General features: G+C 45.5%; 1 protein-coding gene across 4 annotated transcripts in view; it reads left to right on the top strand.

Annotated features, from left to right (window-relative positions):
- The first annotated feature begins 1,338 nt into the window (after positions 1–1,338).
- The window catches only part of LOC126528900 (dermonecrotic toxin LsaSicTox-alphaIB2i-like), a 53,656-nt gene continuing 33,653 nt past the window's right edge, over positions 1,339–21,341 (top strand). The window contains exons 1-3 of one of the 4 annotated variants that reach the window (XM_072289818.1): positions 1,339–1,968; positions 3,121–3,163; positions 7,583–7,684. In XM_072289818.1, coding sequence (XP_072145919.1) covers positions 1,796–1,968; positions 3,121–3,163; positions 7,583–7,684 — 318 coding nt within the window. In that variant the 5' untranslated portion in view covers positions 1,339–1,795. Of the gene's footprint in view, positions 1,969–3,120; positions 3,185–7,532; positions 7,685–21,341 lie in introns of all 4 variants that reach the window. The other 3 variants (XM_055069791.2, XM_055069792.2, XM_050176489.3) reach the window with 3 other exon arrangements.

Raw genomic sequence — 21,341 nt, 5'->3', positions numbered from 1 at the left:
GGCAGAAGCGTGGAAATTGAAACACACTGCTCCTGGCCGTGCCTCCGTGCCAACTGGAGAGACCGTTGCACCGCCATTCATTTATGTCCGCTCCTGGCTGTGACGTCATCGTGCAAGAAGACCATGCGCAGAAGGATGGGATGATGGCGCTCGCATCTGGCCTTGATTTCTTTCGCGGCTGAAAGTCAGGCAGTCGGTAACTGCACTTGCGGGACGGGAACGGCCATGCACGTGTGGAACATGGCGAGGCTTGCACCGACGACGCTTGCAGCACCAGAAAAGAAGCCAGGTGAGCCTGTAAAAGACAGAAGCGTGGAAATTGAAGCATACTGCCCCTGGCCGTGCCTCCGTGCCCACTCCTGAACCTGTATGGATGGAAGCATCAACCGCTCAAAAGCCAAGCAAACGCAAAAGACGTTTAGAGAATTGCTGTGACTAAAAGCAGTGCAGAAGTTGATACGACCGGATTCCTTACAGGCATAGGTAGCAAGAGCTGTACACAAACATGCTAGAACGAAAAGCATGTATAGCATACCTGATCAAATCAAGCCGGCAAGGTGACTTTTTCACAGCCCCGTTTCAAAGGGGATGCCATTAAGTCGCCACTTCGTCGTCATCGCCATCACTGAGTGGAGGAAGAGCTTCGACTGGAGGATCGTTTGAGAACAAGGGCGACAGCCGCATAGCACTTCCGAGGGGCCCGTTCTTTCCGCGCGTTTCTGTACCTAGGCGACACTGGGCTTCATTTATGTAACGGCAGTGGTTAAGGCGCTTCGCCATTGGCAAAATTATACCGCAGGCGCGCAAATAATATTATATTATTATTATGTTTTGTTTAATAATCATGGAACTGGCTCAAGGAGATGCACCTGTTCCCTCTCTACTTGGGCCCGTTAGTGAGCACTGTAGCACCACAGTTAGCTCGCGCGGCCAAATTCTGTTCTTGAATCACGGCCGATTCTGGCCGCGTGACAGAGCGAATCACGCATGCTTTTTCGGAGATATATGTGCTGTCGTTATCATTACGCAGCCATGCAAAATTTGAGTGCCGAATTTTACTGTGATCATTGATAGATTCACAGCGCTTGCGCACCGGCAGTCTAGAAGTATAAAACATGCTGGTATCATATACGGAACACTGGCATTCCTTCCGCGTCAGTGTGAAAACTGCGCGCGTTTTAAATTCACAGCGTCACCTATGCTCATTGGAGGGGTACGGGTAATTAGGCAGGAATGGGCGTGGCTACGCTGTGCCATGCTGTGGTACATGCCATGCCATGCCATGCCGCTGTTGGGGCTTGCCGGCCAGAGCACACGTCCCGGAAACGTTCAAATCATCCGGCAGGGCGAAGAACGTCATCGAGAAAGGCGTACAGTTATCGCTCTGACCACGCAACCCTCCCTCAGACTCAAATAGTTACGTTTACCAACATGCACGCACCATCGAACGCAATGTGGCAACCGGACATTATTTCAAGCGGCAAACACGTGTTTCGGAACAAATCTCGGCCACGTTCTCCACAACTCTTGTTTGCGCGCCGATGCAGGTGACGCATTAACAGGTGAAAGCTTTCTACACTGGGAAACGAAAACATAATTCTATCAGCAACCATTGCGTGATCACGCCAGTGAAAGCATTTGTTATCTAATCGACACACAATTTCTGTGTTTTCTTCTTTGCACCATCAGTGCTCCTCATACCGCTTTTTTTTACTTTTTTACGTATTTCTTTCTTTCTTTCTGATGCGTGTATCGAGTGAAGGTTACCGCATTCCCAGATTGAGCACGAGGTGATATGCTGGGCCTGTATATAGCCTGTATATTCGTGGGCAATAAAGTTAGTCGTGAGTCTGGGCTCTCGCTGTTTCCAGTGCTGTACGTCTCTACTAGTTCTCTGCGCCAGTGCTACAACGGAAGAAGGAAGTCACCCGACGAAGCACAACGCAGTCGCCGACGTCTGCTTCGAGGGTGAGTATTTAGAAGCGTGTCGCCATTAGGAGCCATTACTCGCGTTAACCGTAGCTCGTAGTTGTGTGCTCGTAGTTGCTCGTAGTTCGTAGTTGCTAGTGACATGCCCGTTGGTAAATTCATTTGCAATAGTATTAAAAATGGCGGCAACAAATATAGCATGTCGTCTGCTTCTCCACGAAGCTAGCTAAATTGGTGCGTTGATGAAGGATGGTATAGCAGGCATCTTTACAGTTATTTAGCTGCATGCCCGCCGTGGTACAGCTCAGTTACTGTGGCGTTGTGCTGCTGATCCTGAGGTTGAGGGTTCGATCCCAGTGGCGCCGGCCGCACTTTGTTGCAAGAGAAACGCAAAAACGCTAGTGTACTTAGATTTTGGTGCGCGTTAAATAACCCCATCAGTTCAAAATTAATCGGGAGTCGCCACTACGCCGTGCCTCGGGCTCAATCGTGTTTTCTGTACGTAAATTAAGTTCCATAATTTAATGCTAATTGGACTATTTAGCGGTGCTCTACGAAACCATGATCACAGATTCGCAACTAAGCAAAAAAGAAAGAAAGAAAATGGGACACACATCATCTCTCGGTGTCGTCTAGCCGGTTCAAGTGTATACACGCTCTTGCGACGGTAACCTTTATAATCTCGCATATTATTTCATCTTAGCGGCACCACTCGCGGTGCTTTCTGTGTTTTGGTTAATCTTCCGTCGCGTTAAAATCATTTAATTATGAGGTTTTATGAGCCAAACCACGGCCTCATTATGACACACGCCGTAGTGGGGGGACTCCGGAGTAACCACCTGAGTCTTAAACGTGTACCGAACGCGGTACACGAGTGTTTTTTACGAGAAACAACGTATGAATGCATCGCAGAGCGCTGAAGGTCGACTAGCGTTCCCGTGACCTGCGAGTGGTACGTGTGGGTCTATCGTAAAGGAGGGTAACTGTCCGGGGACACGAACAAAAAAAAATAACTGCGAATAACTTAAAAACTAGAACCAGTGTATATCAAAGCTTCCACGTGCACACCTTCAACTACACCTTCGAGTATCGCGTACTGCATAAAAAATGGGCCCGTGGCAGCAATTTGAGTCCTGTCGTCGAACTCAGCTTTTCCTCCGGAAACTGCATCGCTTATATTTTTTTTCCCAGACGACGGTCGCGGACAGCTCTGGGGCACGGCGAATTGGTGACGGTGAGCAGCCATAGGGTGAAGGTGAGCGACGTCTGGTAGACGTCGGTATCACGAAAAATTGTATCGTTTTTTTTTGGGCACGTTATACACCAGAATGTAGATTTAATTGAACTATTTAGCGGTGCGCTACTCCGTTGTGGGCAACTGTGGCTGCTCCGTTGAATTTGAGATGTGTTAAAGTCACCAACAATAAGTAGTTGGTGCTCTAAATGTGTGGCCACAACATGTTCAACAGATGCGATGACATCATCCAGCATGGCATGATTGAAGTTCGGTGGTTTATAGAAAGCCCCAATTAATAGTTTTTGACGACGTACCAGACTTATTTCTACACATAACGATTCGTGTACGGTTTCTAGGTGTCTTACAGATTTAAGGAAACTCAACAGCAATTAGGACACCTCCACCTTGCTTTGGATCCCGTTGAATAAATCCTAATAACGGGAAAATCAGACAGCCACCCATTCGTAGCAATTGCTACAATATAAACCCATATGGGTTCCTCGAAAGAAAAGCCTCACAGTTGAAGAAAAGTTCGCCCTGGTCCAGGACTCGAACCCGGGACCATCGCCTTTTCGGGGCAGCCGCTCTAATATCTGAGCTAACCAGGCGGCTAGCAGATGGCAGGGCTAAGTCAAATTTGTCGACAACACGAAGAAAAGGCAAGAGTTTGACGTAGTAGTTCTGCGGAAACCCGCAAGGGGGAGAGAAGTAATTAATAACGGGAAAATCAGACATCCACCCGTTCGTAGCAACTGCTACAAAGGAAACCCATACGGGTTCCTCGAAACAAAAGCTTTTCTTTAGGGGAACCCGTATGGGTTTATATGAAGAGCTGCTGATGTCATGAACGAATTCTGTCAGTTGTGTTATAGTCCTAAGGCAATGTCTAAATATATGCTGGGAAGTGCACAAAATTTTGTTAGCTTCAATAAATTCCATAATATGGGGGGTTTAAAGATAATGTGTTCGAACAGTTTACATGAGTGTGCTGCTAAGGAGATTGGCCTATAGTAAGATAACAATTTAACGTTAGCCTACATAAGTAAGGGTAGAATTGAAACAAGTTTCCACGAGGGAGGAATGGTGGTGGTTGAGAGAGATTTTCTAAAGATAATTGTTAGATATCTACTGCACCAAAGATAGTATCGGACGAGAAAAATAGTCGGGATACCATCAGGACCACACGACTTCTTGCTGTCTAAGTATAGGATTATGCTAAGTACACCCTCGAAACACAGTGATATATCGTCAATTGGAGGGTATGGTTCGAAATCATCAATAAGGTTTACAGAGCTATTGGTTGTAGAGACAGAGTGGAAGTAGGTGTTAAATGAAGAAGCTATTGTCTGCGAATCAGAAACTGCAACATTGTTACTTATTAACGTGTCCGAGGATGACCCAAGTTGTAGGATAGCTTTCCAAAATTTACGGGGATTAGCCATCATTAATTTCGGCAAGGTTACCTTGCAATAAGATTATTTTGCGGCAACCATTTTAGAACAGAGTTCCTTTTTAATGCTATAGAATTGCATCAGTTCTGTTGAGTCACCAGAGCTTTTCGATTGACGGAATCTGGCCGCACGACGTGATAAATGCAAAAGGTGCCTAGTCATCCGAAGAACTTCACTGTTTGTTTTCTTTATTTCTTAAAGAAATGAAAAGGTTAAAGCACTTCCTGACAACGTTATCGAAGAAACTTGTAAAGGTATTAGTATCACTGGTGGTACTTATTAGTTCAAACTCATGACAAGAATCGCATAGGGCGTTTGCTATTGCCAAATCATCAGCGTGGTTAAAGTCAGGAAATGTGCGGTAGATATAGTGGGATTTAGGGACTATGCCTGGAACTGAAATTAACACAGCATTGTGGTCAGATATTCCGTCAATAACATCTCATTCGTAATCGGCATTAAAAAGAGATGTAATAAGAAAGACAAGATCAAGGACTGAAGTTTGCCGAGTGAAATCCTGAACGATCTGGTGCAGGCTACAGGACAATGAAATGTGAACCAACTCCCGCCCGATAGCTTCTTCGGGTCTATTTACTTTCATAGAAGACCAATCAACACCAGAAGCACGCAGAAAACGTTGGATGAAGAGGTATTATAACTGTGCAAAAATTCACATAGGTTGTGTAAGTGCTCAATATTAGAACCAGGCGGACGGCAAACGACCCCTATAAACAAAGACATATTTTCAAGTTGAACGTTACACCACAAAGACTCACTATCACGTGGGGCAAGGTGCACAGAAAAGTGAAGGTGAGATTTAAGAAATAGAGCAACACCGCCTCCTCTCCCGAATTTTCTGTCTCACCGAACCACTTTGAAACCAAGTTACCTCCGAATCATGCACAGCATTAAGTAATCAGGTCTCAGTTACACCGATAATACAGGTATCTGGCTCGTAAGATGAGACGAAGGAAAGAAATTTAGAGAAATTGCTGACAAGGCTTCTTGCATTAAGGTTTAAAATGGAAAGTTTAGTGCCGGTACCGTAAAGTTAATGGAATTTGGTCCTAGCAAGTGTTTCGGCGGGCGTCGTTGAGCCAGCAGATGACCTGACGAGAGTATTGGATGTGCTATCCCAATCGTATCGTTCCCTGTCAATAAATACTTGATTAAATCGAAGTTGGATAGATGAGCCACTACGCCTATGAGAGCAGGATGCTTTCCAGAGCTTCTATCCAGATTCAGGTAAACGTTAAAGAACCCCAGGTGGTCCAAATTGTTCCAGAGTCCCCCACTACGGCGTGACTCATAATCAAATCGCTGTTTTGGCACGTAAAACCCCATAATTTTATTTTCTTTCCTCCGCTTTTTCCTGTCTTCCATTTCTATGTTTCTGTCCCATCCTTTCTGAAGAATAGGCAGGCGTTGTGCCCCTTCCGGTAACAGTTACCAGACTGCTCCTCACTTTCTCTTTCCTGTCAAGTGCATATGTTTTGAAAGCTAATAATAATAATAATAATAATAATAATAATAATAATAATAATAATAATAATATATTATTATTATTATTATTATTATTATTATTATTATTATGCCATCTCTTTCCGCGAACATTTTCAAACTTACTTTTTAATTGTTCTTGGCAGATAGCACAATTCCAGTCCACGAGCTGGTCTACTCGAATAGGAGGACATTACATGCAAAAAAATTGAAATGCACGATCGAATAATTAACAAAGATTCACTAAGTAAGCTTATAACTGATTACCCTATGCCATACATTGCAATTTACAAATTGTAACTTGTGAGTTCGCAAGGCACATCCAGTTAGGACGAATTCTCAGGATTACACCAGTTTAGAGATAATAATTCGTGAACTTTACGCGACAAATGCATTGCCATTCCAATTACTTTTGTGCTTCAATGCATAAAGTGACGTTTTATTAAGAAAGTAAGTGGAACGACATTGCATTCTTACCGCAAGTTTGACAACGCATATCCCGTAAATGGTGTCATCCACACAATTATTTTCAAGTGTATGGGCCTTGCAGTCTCACTCGCTAGAATTTGTAAATTCCAATACGTGCCATAAGATAATCAGTTAAAAACTTAATCAGTGAATGTTGGTGATTAGTTGATTACGAATTTCAATATTTCTTTCAGTAAGTAATGGGCGCGCTTCTTCAAGTAGACCAGCTCATGGAATACACAATTGTGTTATCTGCCACGGCAATCGTTAAACATCTTTGGAAGTTTTTGCTGAGACGCCCTCTATATATTCGCCATATACCAAGCCGAAAGTGGTGAAAGAAGATTTCCACACACTTCGCCGTAACTTCCCATACACACGTAATCACAGTCAGGCCAGAAGAGGCCTCTGAAGAGGCCTCGTCTGGCCTCTTCATCGGACCGTGCCGCAAATTATCTCCTCGCAGAGAGTTTTTGTAGCATATTTCTAACATCGTGAATGAACAACGGAGTGTTGCACCACTTGCAAGCTTGTTTACAACGCTCAAACCTCGTTGAGCACCCCGTATAGTTGCGCGCTGCGCTCTTCTTTTAGTCAACGCGCATGATTTATGAGGCATGCTCAGAGCAACCGCTAAACTTTGATAAAGAGAGGAGGCCGACCCGAGCGAGTAATCGTCCGCGTTGAATAATCGGCTGTTATCTACTGTGTAAGAGGAAGCGCGCGGCCTATCATGTTTTTCTTTTTTTTTTTTGCACAAGTATGCGCTTCGCCTAGCTGCATTCCTGCTCAAATGCGTCTTTTGAGCGCCGCAGCCAAAGCGTTTTGTTTATACCCTCCTCCAGGCGCGCACGAAGTTTTGAAAGGCGATAAGTCATCGCTTCTCCGCTATACGTAGGGTGATATGGAACACACATTTACGCTTTCGGACGGGCTCACTGCCACAGATTCTTCGACGACTGACACTATCAACGCCGTTGACGTCACAACTTCGCAGACTGACCGGAGCAGCGAGACGCAAGCGAAACAGCGGATCATGCTAGCAGAGACTTCGCGGCTGCGGGCCATCCTCGTTGTTCTGCTGACGACTCCTCACCTCGTAAGTCATACATGGCGTAAGACTAAGTGCATTCTTTGTCGTAGGAGCAATTGTCACGTGCCCAAGTGAATATTTTTATTTAATGAGAAGATACTAAATAGTAACATTAATATCAATAAACATACGCTTCTGCAATAACAACGCGTGCAGTCACTGTATATAGCCGAGGCTTAGCAAGCCAGAAAAAAAACCTCGAGAAAAGACGGGTGGCGCCGCTGTCTTTAAGTTCCCGCACCTGGCTTGTCGGGACGTCAGAGATTTGGACAGCGAATTGGTAAAGACCGTCTGGTATGATGAAGGCGGTCTCCTCACGTCCATCTCATCTACGCCAATTTGGAAATAGCCCGAACGGAAGTCAGTTGACGAGAAATATTTAGATCCGTAAAGACAGTCAACAGCGCCATCTGTGCGAGGCAGTGGGTACACATCTTTTTGTTGTTGTTGCTGTTGTTGCTGTTTTAAAGTGACGTTAGCTAACGCCCACGCAGAAGCACCAATACGTGTCGTTTTTCTTTACCAAGACAACCGGCCTCGCCCACGGACTGCTCGAAGGCTCAATAATGGCCTTGTCAGGCACGTTCCTAGGGGGGGGGCGAAATTAAATGGCATAACCCTCCCCCCTCCCAGTCCCCACGCCACCACTTCTCACACACATTCCTAAAGCGCCGCCAAATCAATCTTGAGGCTTGACAGCTATTCGGCGTTTTTCTGCCTTTTTCACTCCTTTTGGATGGCGGTAGTGGCATCTCCAGGGCTGTGCAGGCCAGTTCTCTCATCAATTCGCTGTCCGTGCAACTAAATCGAGATGCGTTCAGTTGTCACCGTCTATTGCAACGGTCACGCGCATCGCTGTTGCTTCGTTAGTTCAACCTTCTTTGTTTAGACTGATCGAGGGACCAGGAAAGGGATTCGGTTTGTAGTCAGCTGGTCTGTATGCTCGTGGTACGAGTTACGGCCGGAAAAAAAAGCCAGTTGCATTTAACTTTTCCTTTTACTTCATTATTTCCTCGAGTAACGGCTCGCCGCAACGCTGTCAGACCCTCGGAGCCGTATACCCGCGATATGGGTTAAATAAGGTGGACAATAAAATAATGCGATACAGCGTCCATCATCAAACCCTGCAATAACCGTTAAACCCATAAGCAATATGACTGTCACGCTTTACCTTGTCTAGTTTTTCGCTAATTGTACAGCACTTTTCATGCAAAAATTGGCAAATGGAAACAAGAGTCGCAAAAATTTCAGAAATAAGCGCTTTACGAAGGGGGCGAGCCAAGGCAACAGCCAAACAGAAAAGAAAATTAACGAATTAAATCGGTGTTTGTGAGAATATTATGGGTCAACATGTTTTTATGTTTCTGTTTATGGGTCAACATGTTTTCTGTAAAAGAATTATTGATAGTCCGGACGTGCGAGGACTCAGCCTAGAATGATGTGAGGTACGTTTATTAGCTTACGCTGATGATGTTGTTGTTTTCTGTGACGATAAGGAGAGTGTTCGAGCTACCATGACAATTATGCGTGAGTTTTGTGACATGACGGACAGCAATATAAACCTGAATAAGTGTGTCGGCTTGTGGCACGGCCGGTGGCAAACAACGCCGCGTATTTTTGAAGGTATGCAGTGGAAGCTCACGCCTGGGATTTACCTTGGTGTACCATTAGGCACACATCGAGACACTAAAGACTTATGGAATGGCAAAGTCCAGGAATTAAAAGCTCAAACTGATAAGTGGGCCGGACGTGACCTCTCTATATTTGCACGTGCGGCTATCTGCAGAATCTTCTTGGTGAGCAAGCTGTGGTATCTCATGCAATTCCTGAGTTGTTCCCGATTCAACCTCAAGAAATTCCATAGAGTATTTGCTGTTTTTGTGTGGCAGTCTGAATATGAAAGAACAAGCAGGAACAACTTGTTTCGCAAGTTGGGTCAGGGGGGCTTGTCATTACCAAATTTATACTTAAAGCAACTGATTTCTAGATTTTTGTTCTTACGAGACACGACAAATCCTTTCTTACGAACAGTTATTCAAGTCCGATTGAGCAATGTCTTACCTAACTTTGTTGTCTCGATGAGGGAGGGTGGGTGTTACGCAACGAGTAAATTTTTACGTGAGGTGGTCGTAGCATTTAGATTTTTAAACCACCACTTTTCCATAGAATATTTGGCTGCAGTCAGTCGTAAGCGGATAAGCTCGGATTTAATAGATATTATGTTCCCAGAACCATTATATCGATTAATGTACCGCGAAGGCCAAGAGAAAGATGTCCTAAAACGTGTGAAATGAATGATTGTACCAGGGGGAGTGAAAACATTGTTTTTTAAACTACATACTAATACCTTGCCTGTAAAAACATGGCTAGAAGAAAGAGAGGACTATTTACCATGGGGGACTAACTGTTTGATTTGCAAGAAACCAGAAACTATAGAACACGTTTTTCTGGACTGTTGGAGTGCGGTCTTCTTTTGGGATATTATGCAAAGAACTATTAAAAAAGAATTGCCGTTAACAGCGCATGGTATCCGTTACCTATCCACAGTGCAAGACAGTACACCTTATGACATGCTCTTTCTTCTCGGCCTTCACAGTATCTGGAGAAACCGCATGGCTGTAAGGAATTGTGATATAAATGTGAGAACAGTAAACTCGTATTTTGCTGAGAATATCAGTAAACTGCGGGAAGCTTTTCAGAAGTTAGCGTATGACGATGATCTGTTGTCATTGATGGATGCCCTTGCCAAAATGAAAGTTTTGTAATCTCAACCGCAAGCTTCAAGCGCAGCGGTGGGAAAGTGAATATTGTCAGATGGTTGGAGCAGTATGTATTGATGTATTTGTTGATTGTCTGGAAATAAAGAAAAAAACGTTTTTATTTAAAAAGGAAGTACAGAAAACGCCACTGGAAGTGGAGAATTATTCCGTGTGTCTTGAATGACGCTTCTACACTTATCAGTCGAGCCGACTGACGTAGCCACTTGTCTGGTGCGCTTATGTGGGTGTTTTTTTAACCTTCTGCGGTGGGCGCAGTACGTCTAGAACCGCAGCGTCCTGCGCTCTGCGCGGCTTTACCGGACTGGTGGGCACGCATCATTACGCACCTTCCCAAATAACAATGCGAGTCGGTTTGGCACTTGGTAGGGCAGTAAACTAGGGATCCAAAAGAACTGTGATTGTTTCGCAAATATATGTTTCTCTATAATGCCTCCAGAGCTAATTCGAAAAACGCTACTAGAAACCTTTATTTTACACTTTCGCTTGTTTACCCGACCTTGGAAGTGTTCTTCCTGCGCTTCTTTCCTGCACGAGTCCATTTGACGGGGTTCCTTGTTTGCCAAGTGAAGGAAAGGTGTACCTCACAGGCGTACCTGTGAGATACACGCCATTTCATTTCTCTCTTGCGAGTTTACGCGTCTTTACGGCGAATAGGGGGCGCTATACACATTTTTACTAGTAAAAGTACCCCCCCCCCCTTATTTGCATAGAAAATTTCCCTTGGGTTGCCCCCTCCAGGAAAAAAAATCCTGGGCATGTGCCTGGTCCTTGTCCATCACCTTGTCGACCCCTTTCTTTATGATGGCCTGCTCCACAGCGAAGACGCATTGGAGCAGGCCATCATCAGTGGAATGGGGCTGGCACCACGGGTGTTTATGCTATGGGTGTCTACAGATGTCTGTCCGAGAAGGCGCTCACCCAGATCAAAAATATCCCTATAAGAAGAGAGAAGGCGACGAAGAGCTTCTGTATGCTCAGAAGGGAGGTCAGGAGCAATCATTTTTCAAATGTCGTCAGCGGGCGAAGAAGACGAATTAATGGAAAGCAGGAGCCCGCTGGTGCTTGGAAAGGGCTTCAAGGGCTAAGGAAGAAATCTGTAATTCTCCTAAAGGTGTGATATGCGCCAGAGAAAAGCCGTGGGGGAAGAACGTGCGTTGAAAATCCGAGATTGAGGATGGGGAGGCAAGCACACTAGTCGAGGATTCGGATTATGATGTTTAGGCGCAATTGTGCGCGACAGAACCATGTCAGTGGGGGGGAGGGGGTACGGCATATGCACTATAAGGAACGGGAGGACAAGGCGTCAAGAGGACATTTGCAGCGGCCTGTGCAGACAGATGGATGAACGCGGCAGAGCACAAGTAGTGTGGTATGCTGGAAGTGACGTCAGTAGGAAACGGCAGATCCAGGTGCGCAATACCAGCGGAACAGTCAACTTGGTCGGAGTGTTTCGAAAGAAAGTCAAGGCCGAAAAGGAGTTCATGCGGGCACTGCTCGAGGACAATAAGTGAACTAATAGTACAGTGGCCACCACTGGTCACACGTGCTTCGCACATTCCGATGACAGGTGAAGTGCTGCCGTCGGCGACTCGTGCTGGTACAGAGCACGACGGATGTTTACACTTTCCTGAGCCTTCGTTTCAGTTTGAGCGTCACCTTCGGGAGCTGCTCCGCCTAGATTCCCGAAGTGTAGCTACCGATTCTAGACGAGGAAGACCCTAGAGGGACGGGGAGCGGCTGGGCCTCGGCGGAGCGCTGTCGGCATTAGGGTTCTGAGTCGGCGTGTAAGGCGAGAAAGTACTAGGGTCATCGAGGAGGCGACGACCAGTAGCTGCGACAGTGACGGGCGGAACGTCCGATTTGCGAACAATGAAAACATTAGGCCTACCGTCCGCTGTTCGCCAATCAGCCTTCTTTCGACAGGGCGGGAGATAACTTTGTGTCTGGGAGCAAACAGCGGGAGGAACCTGATAAACGTTCGAAGAGCATGGTCCAGGCACAGAGACGGAAGCCCAAATCTTTTTATCTCCTCACGAACAACCGCCTGTATAAGTACGATGGCGGGCAGGCTGTGCCGTAAGTCAGACCGAACTGTAGCCGGAGACGTGGCACCCAGCTCGCGGTGAATAACGCGTGTTATGTCTTGCGATTCCGGCATCCGAGTTAACCGCGCTGGATCTTCGCCCGACGAAATCGCAAAGTGCCTCGAGCGGCCAGTCGCGCGGCAATTTTTCTTGCATCCACGGGCTTCTTTCACACTCGGAAAAACACTTTAATGTAGCACGTATAGGGCAGCAGACAGCAGTATCAGGAGTTTTTCATGCTGCTCTACAATTTTCTCAATGCCACTTTTCATGTAATTATAATATTTGAGAAATTTATTAATTCATTAAGGCTAATTATGTAATTAGGCGGTATGAAAAAAATCTGAGTATCACCAAGCGACGGCACACATTCTTACCTTGATTCTGTCCAGCTACGTGGCATTTGCATGTTTTAAAGTCTTAATGCATGATAGCGGCGCTAACCAGTACATCTGCAGCGGTGCTAGATCCCTCTCATGCAGTCTCCACAGAGGGAGAGGGTGGAGGGTAACAAGAGGGGCTGTCCCACCCTAATGCTCCGCCACAGTGATACCCAACATTTCAGAGACTGCCCATAGCTCCCGCGCGAAGGCACGTGCCCGCAGCACAGAACGTTCTCTTATGCCCCAACCACTGGCACGCGCCGAAAGCTTCGGCGCGCGCTGGCAAGCGAACGCGTCGCTTCGCTTCGGCTGGAGGGAAAGGGCGCGCAACCACTGGAGACAAGCTCCGACGCGCGCCGAAGCTCGCTCCTCGGCTGCGGCGCACTGTTGCTGGACTATTCCGTCTTCATCCGTCAAAGTCCGGCCTAAAACAGCCTGCTGTAAACTAAGCTTGAAACAATAAGTTAGTGATCTGTATGTGCTTTTAGATATAAAAAACACGTTTGAATAATGAATATACACCTGCCGCAACAGTTTGTTTTTATTTTTGAAGTAACAATAGTGTATAAAATATCGACATCAGCGCTCGCGCGTCGTCTGTCTGCAAGATCGCTTTGCAAACACCTGCACGACGATGCCATATATAAAAAAACTGTTGCACCATTTCATTTTTTGGTAGCTTATTGCACAGCCAACTATGTAAGAATTAGGCGTGCAATGTGTAACTGAAAAAAATCTGTGCTGGAAATATTGCCACGTAGTAGTGACGGTAAATGAATAGTGCCGGCTCAATCGCAACGATAGCGGTGAGCAATGTCGGCAATCGTAGAAAATCTCATCTGCGGGTCAAGCGCGTCGGTTTGCATACGGCAGTCGTCGAAAGTTACAGCCTATTCGCTGGTGCCCGCGTGCCTTCCAGAAACTACAACACAATTTGTGTCGCGTATGCAATCAGATTAGCAAGGTTCGTCGACAACAGACAGAACCATCGATAACATTCGCGAAACTTCCGATACGTTCAGGCGCATCCTGCACCGAGCGATAACGTTTAACATTTTTTAGCCGGTGAAATGCGGTAACCGGATACAGATAAAGCATCCGTGTCAATATAATTATGCTTGTTGGTGCATGAGAGAAACGTGAACAAGTGGGTTCTGAGAAAATCAGCAAAACAGAATTGAAACACCTGTAGCATTCAAAAAAAAAAAGAAAAGACTAGAATAGCTAAAATGTATGCAATTCGTATCTTGTCTCCCCCCAATTCTTGATTCTGCCAAATCTAGCCCATGGAGCACCTCTATTATTCTAGGTTGTTTTGATGCATCAACACCGTATCCGGAGGCCTTCACATTGAGTGTATTGCTACAAAACATTTTCACAGTGTAAGGGCCATGTTCTATTGTAACTGGTTTCCACATATCAAGTTTGCCTTTCTTTACATTAATCAAATGACATACCGTCAGATAATACAAGCTTGAGAATTAGAGGGTTTTAATAGGAGTCTTTCGTTGCCCTTTGCCAAGTCGTACTATTGAAGCACTTATTCGAATGTATGGGAGCAGCTCATTTGCATAGTATAAGAAATATATAAACAGGTTATTTTCACAATTTATACACTTCGTCACCACAAAAAGAAAAATTGCAGTTTATTGTTTTCAGCCTGCTATGATGTTTTGACTGAGAAAGATATATTCAGTTTGCTCTGCGAGGCACGCAATAATTGCTGTGGCATATTATTTTATTGCACAACACTGCATACAGTAGCCAGCCATTATTAAAACTCAGAAGAAATGAACAGCACAATGCATATGATCAGGCACATAGCATATTATAGCACTTTCTTAATTCATGCCAGAACGACGACCACAGGCGTCCTTCTCCAACAAGGTCAGCATCCATCGTGCCTCCTTACCATCGGGCTTCACACCCTCAGCACGTTCAACCTCAGCTTTGTGGTGTTTAAAACAACCTCAAGTGCGTCTTACGGTTCCAGGGATAAGAAAGAAGACCGTCCTGCCTACCTTGGCCTTGAAGCAAGCAGCTCTGGATTGTTTGCACACTTTCTTCTTTGATCGAGTCCACATATATACGGATGGTTCTTCCACTCAGACCAGCTCCACCAGCGCAGTGGTTATACCATCACGATCACTAAGCATCCAATACAAGATTTCTCACTTGACAACATCGACCGGTTCGGAGCTTGTTGCCCTCCGAGGTGCCGTTGATTATATTAATAACCAACCGGCTAATCGGTGGGCAATATTCTGCGATTCAAAGGCGGCCTTACAATGTCTTCTGTCATCTCTCCGTCGCGGGTCATGTGAACAACTCGTGTCAGAGATACGAGAAATGCACCATCACATGATCATGAAAGGACACGACGTCGTGTTTCAGTGGCTGCCTGGTCATTGCGGTATCTCCGGCAACGACCTCGCTGACGAAGCTGCTAGGAAAGCCCATGAAGGAGCAACCCTTATTTCTGTACCTTTATCGCGGACCGACACAGCCCAACACTTAGGCAAGCTAGCACACTCTTTTGATATTGGAAAAGTGGCACACACCTCAATTCACTCAACATCGATTGCATTCCCTCGATCCCTCTATGCAACTGCGGCTGTTACCAGGTCTTCTGCGAAATGAGGAAACAGTGCTGTGCCGCTTACGTTTGGGCGTCGCATTCACCAGTGCATATGCATTTTTGATTGGAATGGCTGATAGCGCCTAGTGCAATGCCTGCGGTGTCGAGGAAACCATAGAACACCTAATGTGCTACTGCCCATCTTTTGAAGATGAAAGGCAAGACCTCTGCAGAGCTCTGAATCAGCTAGATGGAAAGCCGTTCACCTTGAACAAGATCTTGGGACCATGGCCTCGCATATTGCAGCTACAAAAGGCCACAAAAGCGCTGCTGCGATATTTGAAAGATACCGGATTGAGTCAGCGTCTGTGATCCAAACTGAGTGACCGACTGATATCCCCAGTGGACTTTCTCTTCTTTTAATCTTTCCGTCCCCCTTTTCCTTTCCCCAGTGTAGGGTAGCCAACCGGGCTCAGTCCTGGTTAACCTCCCTACCTTTCATTTATCATTTTCTATCTCTCTTCTTAATTCATGCCCTTTCTTTAATTGCACGAAAGCCACTGCACTACAATAGTATACTAGTACATACTTAAAAAGCACAATTTTATACTACGATAACAGTCAATCATTCAAATTTTTATTGTAGTGCCCAGGAACAGCTAGAGAGCCTTTGTACTGGTGCACTTCACGAGCACTATGTGATACAAAATGTAGAGAAAACATGAATGCAGTAGACAAAAAATGGAAGATAGAGAAACAAATAGGGAAAAAAGATAACGCGGAAAAGTAAAAGGGAGTTAATCCTACGTGATTATTTACAGATACACAAAACACAGGAAATGAACTCTGAAGTATGTTTTGGAGTCGAGTCTTATTAGCACAATCTTGTAACAAGCCCAGGCAACGAATGTGGAATGCTACCTGGTATACTGTTGCGGCACTAACAAATGCATATGATCAAGAAGCTTTAAGGAATGTATAATGTCATGGACCACCTTATACAGGAACAAAAGGTGCAGGAACAAAGGCTCACTGTGGTCGCCAGAATGGCAAAAGTGGTGCTTGAAGATAGACATCAATTTATTCTGGATGCATTCAATGAGGTCAGAATTAGATTTGCTCATTGCACCCCCCTCCTACAGAGGCATACTCTAGTAGTTGGAGGCACACAGCAGAATTTCAGAAACACAACAGGTGAGTGGAAATCATGCAATATACGGCATGCAATTCCAAGAGCGTGAAGGGCATCTTGTGTAATTATCTATGTGAAGAGAAGCTTAGCATTTTGTCGAAGTACACACCAAGATCTTTCATTTCATCGACCCTAAGGAGTGGAGCATCACGTAGGGTGTATCAAAATTTCACATGGTGCGTTTTGTGCATATAACTTAATGCCATAGTGTTGGAAGCATTTAAGAGTACTTATTGTTTCTGCACCAGTTCGAGAGTGAAAAAATGTCTTTTTGGAAGTCGATGCAGTAGTGAACACTGTTGACAGTCTGAAATAGTCTGAAAGTCTGAAATGTCGGCACAGAAAGTCAGGCTGTTCATTTATTAAAATGCTCTTAGTACTAACAGAAAGCGAGGAATCCCATATCGATTCAAACACCTGACGCACTGAAGAGGATAGATATAGGTCGGCAGTTAGTAACTGCTCATCTAGCACCTGATTTGTGCATGGGCGATGTTCATGCTACCTTCCGAATGCTAGAAAAGGTACTAGACTTTAGGGAACTATTGAAGATGCTTGTGAGAACGAGGAACAAGTATGCTTCCATACATCTTAACCCTTTGAGACACCACTTTATCCCGTTGATTGCAAAGTTGCTTTCACCACATCTCTTGCATCCTCAGAATCGTAGAAAGTGTACAGCCGCAGCAAATATTAAGAATTTTCAATAGTTTAGCGAGTTTTGTCAAGTTTACAAAATTTCGACTCCATGCGAAAACTCACTACAGGAACACAAAATATGAAAACATGTACTATTTTGTGTTTTAAAAAGCTTGAAAAGCACTTATCCAGCCACTTGACAATTATGCCTGGTGCACGACATTGTAAAAAACAATGAAAGAAGTGAACCCGCTACATACAACATACTGACACAGAGTAACAACACCCAGCCGTCTACCTTCCCACTCATTTTGTTAAAACATTCTGCACATTATTCAAAATTGCAGCACAGTTCCAATAATAAGTGTTTCAAGATGTATGAAACACATTTTAAATACCATTACTTTCATCAGTGCTTTTGCTATTGATGCACGCTCCTGCTGTGCCGAATTGTGTAGACAGCGTCTCAAAGGGTTAAGCTCTGTGGAGGAAATACCATCAACACCACAAGAAAGGGAAAGTTTAAGGCAAAGTTTAAGGCACTTCATATACTTGGAAACGAGGTTTTCATTGACTGTTAGCATACACTGCGCCAGACTGAGAAGGAAGGTTACTTGAAGCATATTTCACACCATATAGCAAACAAATGTTCTGCAAAGGCATCAGCAGTGTTCGAGACAACACCACTATTTCCATGAAAAAGACGTACATCTTTGGCACTCCTTTTAGAAGAGAGAGCCCACAAAGCTCCAGAAATATTTTGAATTATGTGTCACGCTGGCTTCAACACAATCAATGTGGTCAAAGTAATGATTCTAATAATAATAATAATAATAATAATAATAATCTTAGTGGTAACTTGGCACACTACACTAAAAAGAAGGCTGATGCCTGTATGTTAGAGAATCTGATAACCAGCCATCTAAAGCAGGAATTTGCAGGATGCAGAAGACACTTCCTTCCCCTCCACGTGCACACACACTTGCTCAATAACACAGCACAGCACACACGCACACACTCGACAGGTGCACAACACACAGGAGTGCCAATGAAGTCTGGTTCCAAGGAAGGAGAATCCAAATCGCCAGGGGGGTGGAGAGAAAGCTCTGCATGCCAGATATAATCATGGAGTTGTGGTGTCGGGCCATACAGGCGTGATGAGGGCTCAGGCTGTGCTGACCACTTGTTCAGACGAAGTGAAAAAAGATTAGTGCTGTTTAGAGAGACATCAAACACCCTGCAGTATAGACTAGTGCAATGTTGCGTTGGTATTGCAGGGTGTGCTACTTGAGGGGTTTGAGGCAATCCTCGAAGGCTGGCATGAGCTTGTCACAACCGAAAAGACGGGAGTAAAGGGTGCGTATTGTCCGGCGCAGAACAAGCTTAAGTTTGTTAGCGTCGCGAGTTTGGTACGGGAACTATACTGATGAGCAGTACTCAAGTCGTGACAGAATGATAGAAGTGTAGAGTGCTCGGAAAACCTTAGGTCATCAGGGAAGGGAGACACGGGACACAAACCCAAGAAAGGGCCGGTGCTTACATACAGTGCTGGTGACATATGTGGAAAAGTTGAGAGAACAGCTAAATGCTACCCCCAGAATGAGAAGGGCCCGAACAGTCTTTATAGAAGTGCCTCCAAGGAAGAAGGTTGGACGTGCAGCGGTTTCGTTGTGGCTGATACGCATGGCAGCACTTTTTACGGTGCTACTACAAAGTTTGATATTGTAGGCCCAGTCGTTCACCTTTACGGAATGTATTTATTGTAAGCACATATGCTGTTCATCGGCATATTCTTGTTGTGGAAGCGTTAACTTGTTAATCAAACACATTCTGGGCAGATGCATTAGTAACTTGGTTTTGAGTACATCTTTGTCCTGTCTACAATTTATAGTATCGCAGCAAGAAACATTTTAGTAGAGGCTGAAGGGATTCCAGCAGTTTAAGCATACTGACTGCACAAAACACTGATGACACCTTTTCACCTTCCCCACAATGCACTCACACCATCTACACTTTCCATAAGCAAAAAGTGAGATAAATATTCAATTACAGTTTCATTGACTCAGTACTTGCTGCTTCTGAAGCGGGCATCGAAGCAATCGTGGTATACGCTGCTACATGCATAGGTCTTGCATGATGAAGGTCCTGCTATGCACTGCACACAGGGCACACGTTGCAAACAGATAATTTCTTTTTGCAGTGCTCAACTATAACGACACACTGACTCAAATATGACTGCGTTGCCACGTATGCTTCAGTGCGTCAGTGTTCTTGATTGCTACACGAACGATTTATCCCCAACTAGCCCAAAAGACGGTCGCACTTGAAAGAAGTGAGTGAATGAGTACAGTGAACTTGTACTGAACTGGATTCACATGCCGAATAATAGAGCGCAGTGTCATCTGAAACAGGCGGCACGGCTGATTATGTAAGTACTTCCAATTGTTCGGCTACTAGTGTAGTTCGCTTTCGGGAGTTATCTTTACCACTGGAAACAGCGCAGAGCTTGCCCGTTAAACTTGAGTCAACCGACACCACACGAAACACGCCGCGGTTGACCAACCCAACTTCCACACGGTTCATTCACCACATCACAGGTCACACGAAGTCAAGAGTGCCATATTTTAAATCACTGCAGCACCAAACGGACCTGAAAATTCATTTCCTTCGACAGATTTCTCAGGTGAGTTCGTTCACTCGCCAGTTACGAACTCGATGGACGCGCTGGGCCTACGCGTAACGTAAACAACATCGGCGATAGGCGAGTGTTGATTATCCAGACTTCGGAGCTCGTAAACGTGTTTCCATTCGTTTTGAGCACAACAAAATGCACATACAACAAGCACAGACGTTGCGGCAATCGTGATTCGGTTGGCTGTTTTAGCAGACGATCGTACCGAGCCCGGCGGAACCCAGTGGGCAGGTTGGATTAGTCGGCGTCGTTCGAAGCCGCTTCGGATCCACGTCGCACTGCCACAACCCACGGTCGTCGGTCGGTCGGTCGTGTCGTTGTCGGCTTACTATTACAACACTGTCTTTCAGGAACACTGTCGCGCGCGTCGTGCGTCCAAAAAACTCGGACGATCGTTGGTGCCGTGCGCCTTCGTACGGTCGGCCATTACAGGCCTAGCAGCCGGAGGCTCCGCAGCCTTCGATTGGTTGACGCCTGCGAGGCGTCGCAGCCTCTCATTGGTGCACGCTGGCGCAGCTTTGCCGCGCGTCGGCAAACTTCTAGCATCGGCAGTAGACATAATCGCTGCGCGACGTTCCGCTTCGCCGAGTTCCCGACCGACGCTTTGACGCATTTGACCTTTCGGCGCGCGCCGAAGCTTTCCAGCGCGCGCCAGTGGTTGGGGCATTAGGCGTACAACTCTGCTACGCGTAGCGGACGATGTTGCCAAGTCGTGTCTGGAACGAGGCCGAGTTTTAAACCTACACACTGTCACCTATTGCATATTTACATATGCCCCGCGAAAGTCCCGATTCTTTATTGACAGGTGATGAAAGTTTTATTTACCGTTGCGAATGGCATATCCAGAACTTATAAGTTCTTAAGAACTACGTTCGCATCGAATGTTCTCTTCTTTTTTTTTTTTTTTTCATTGAGATATTTACTCTTGGCGTTCGGCCAGAAACACGCCCCGAAATTCAGTTGGGTGAAAACGCACACCCTTTGCACCGGTGCGAGCGGCGGAAGTTCGGCCTTTAACCACAGACAACCGACCACGAACACCCGACCACGTAATCGTGCGAGAGCCCCCTTCCCCCTCCCCCCCCCAAAAAAAAGAAATATAGAAAAAAGAACTATTGGCCTTTGTAAAAAATAAAACAGGAGGGAAACGTCGCCGATGATTGTCAATGTAAACGAATAGCCAGAACGAACGAGCCAACAAAAGAGAGTGAGAGCGATAGAAAAAAAGAACAAACGAACGTTCGCCTAGCCGAGTCACTAACCATACTACCGGCCACCAACCACTGTCCAACCATAACAACGGACGAAAGAGCCA

The sequence above is a fragment of the Dermacentor andersoni genome, chromosome 8, assembly GCF_023375885.2.
Source record: "Dermacentor andersoni chromosome 8, qqDerAnde1_hic_scaffold, whole genome shotgun sequence".
Lineage (NCBI taxonomy): Eukaryota > Metazoa > Arthropoda > Arachnida > Ixodida > Ixodidae > Dermacentor > Dermacentor andersoni.
This window is presented reverse-complemented; position numbering and strand designations above follow the sequence as displayed.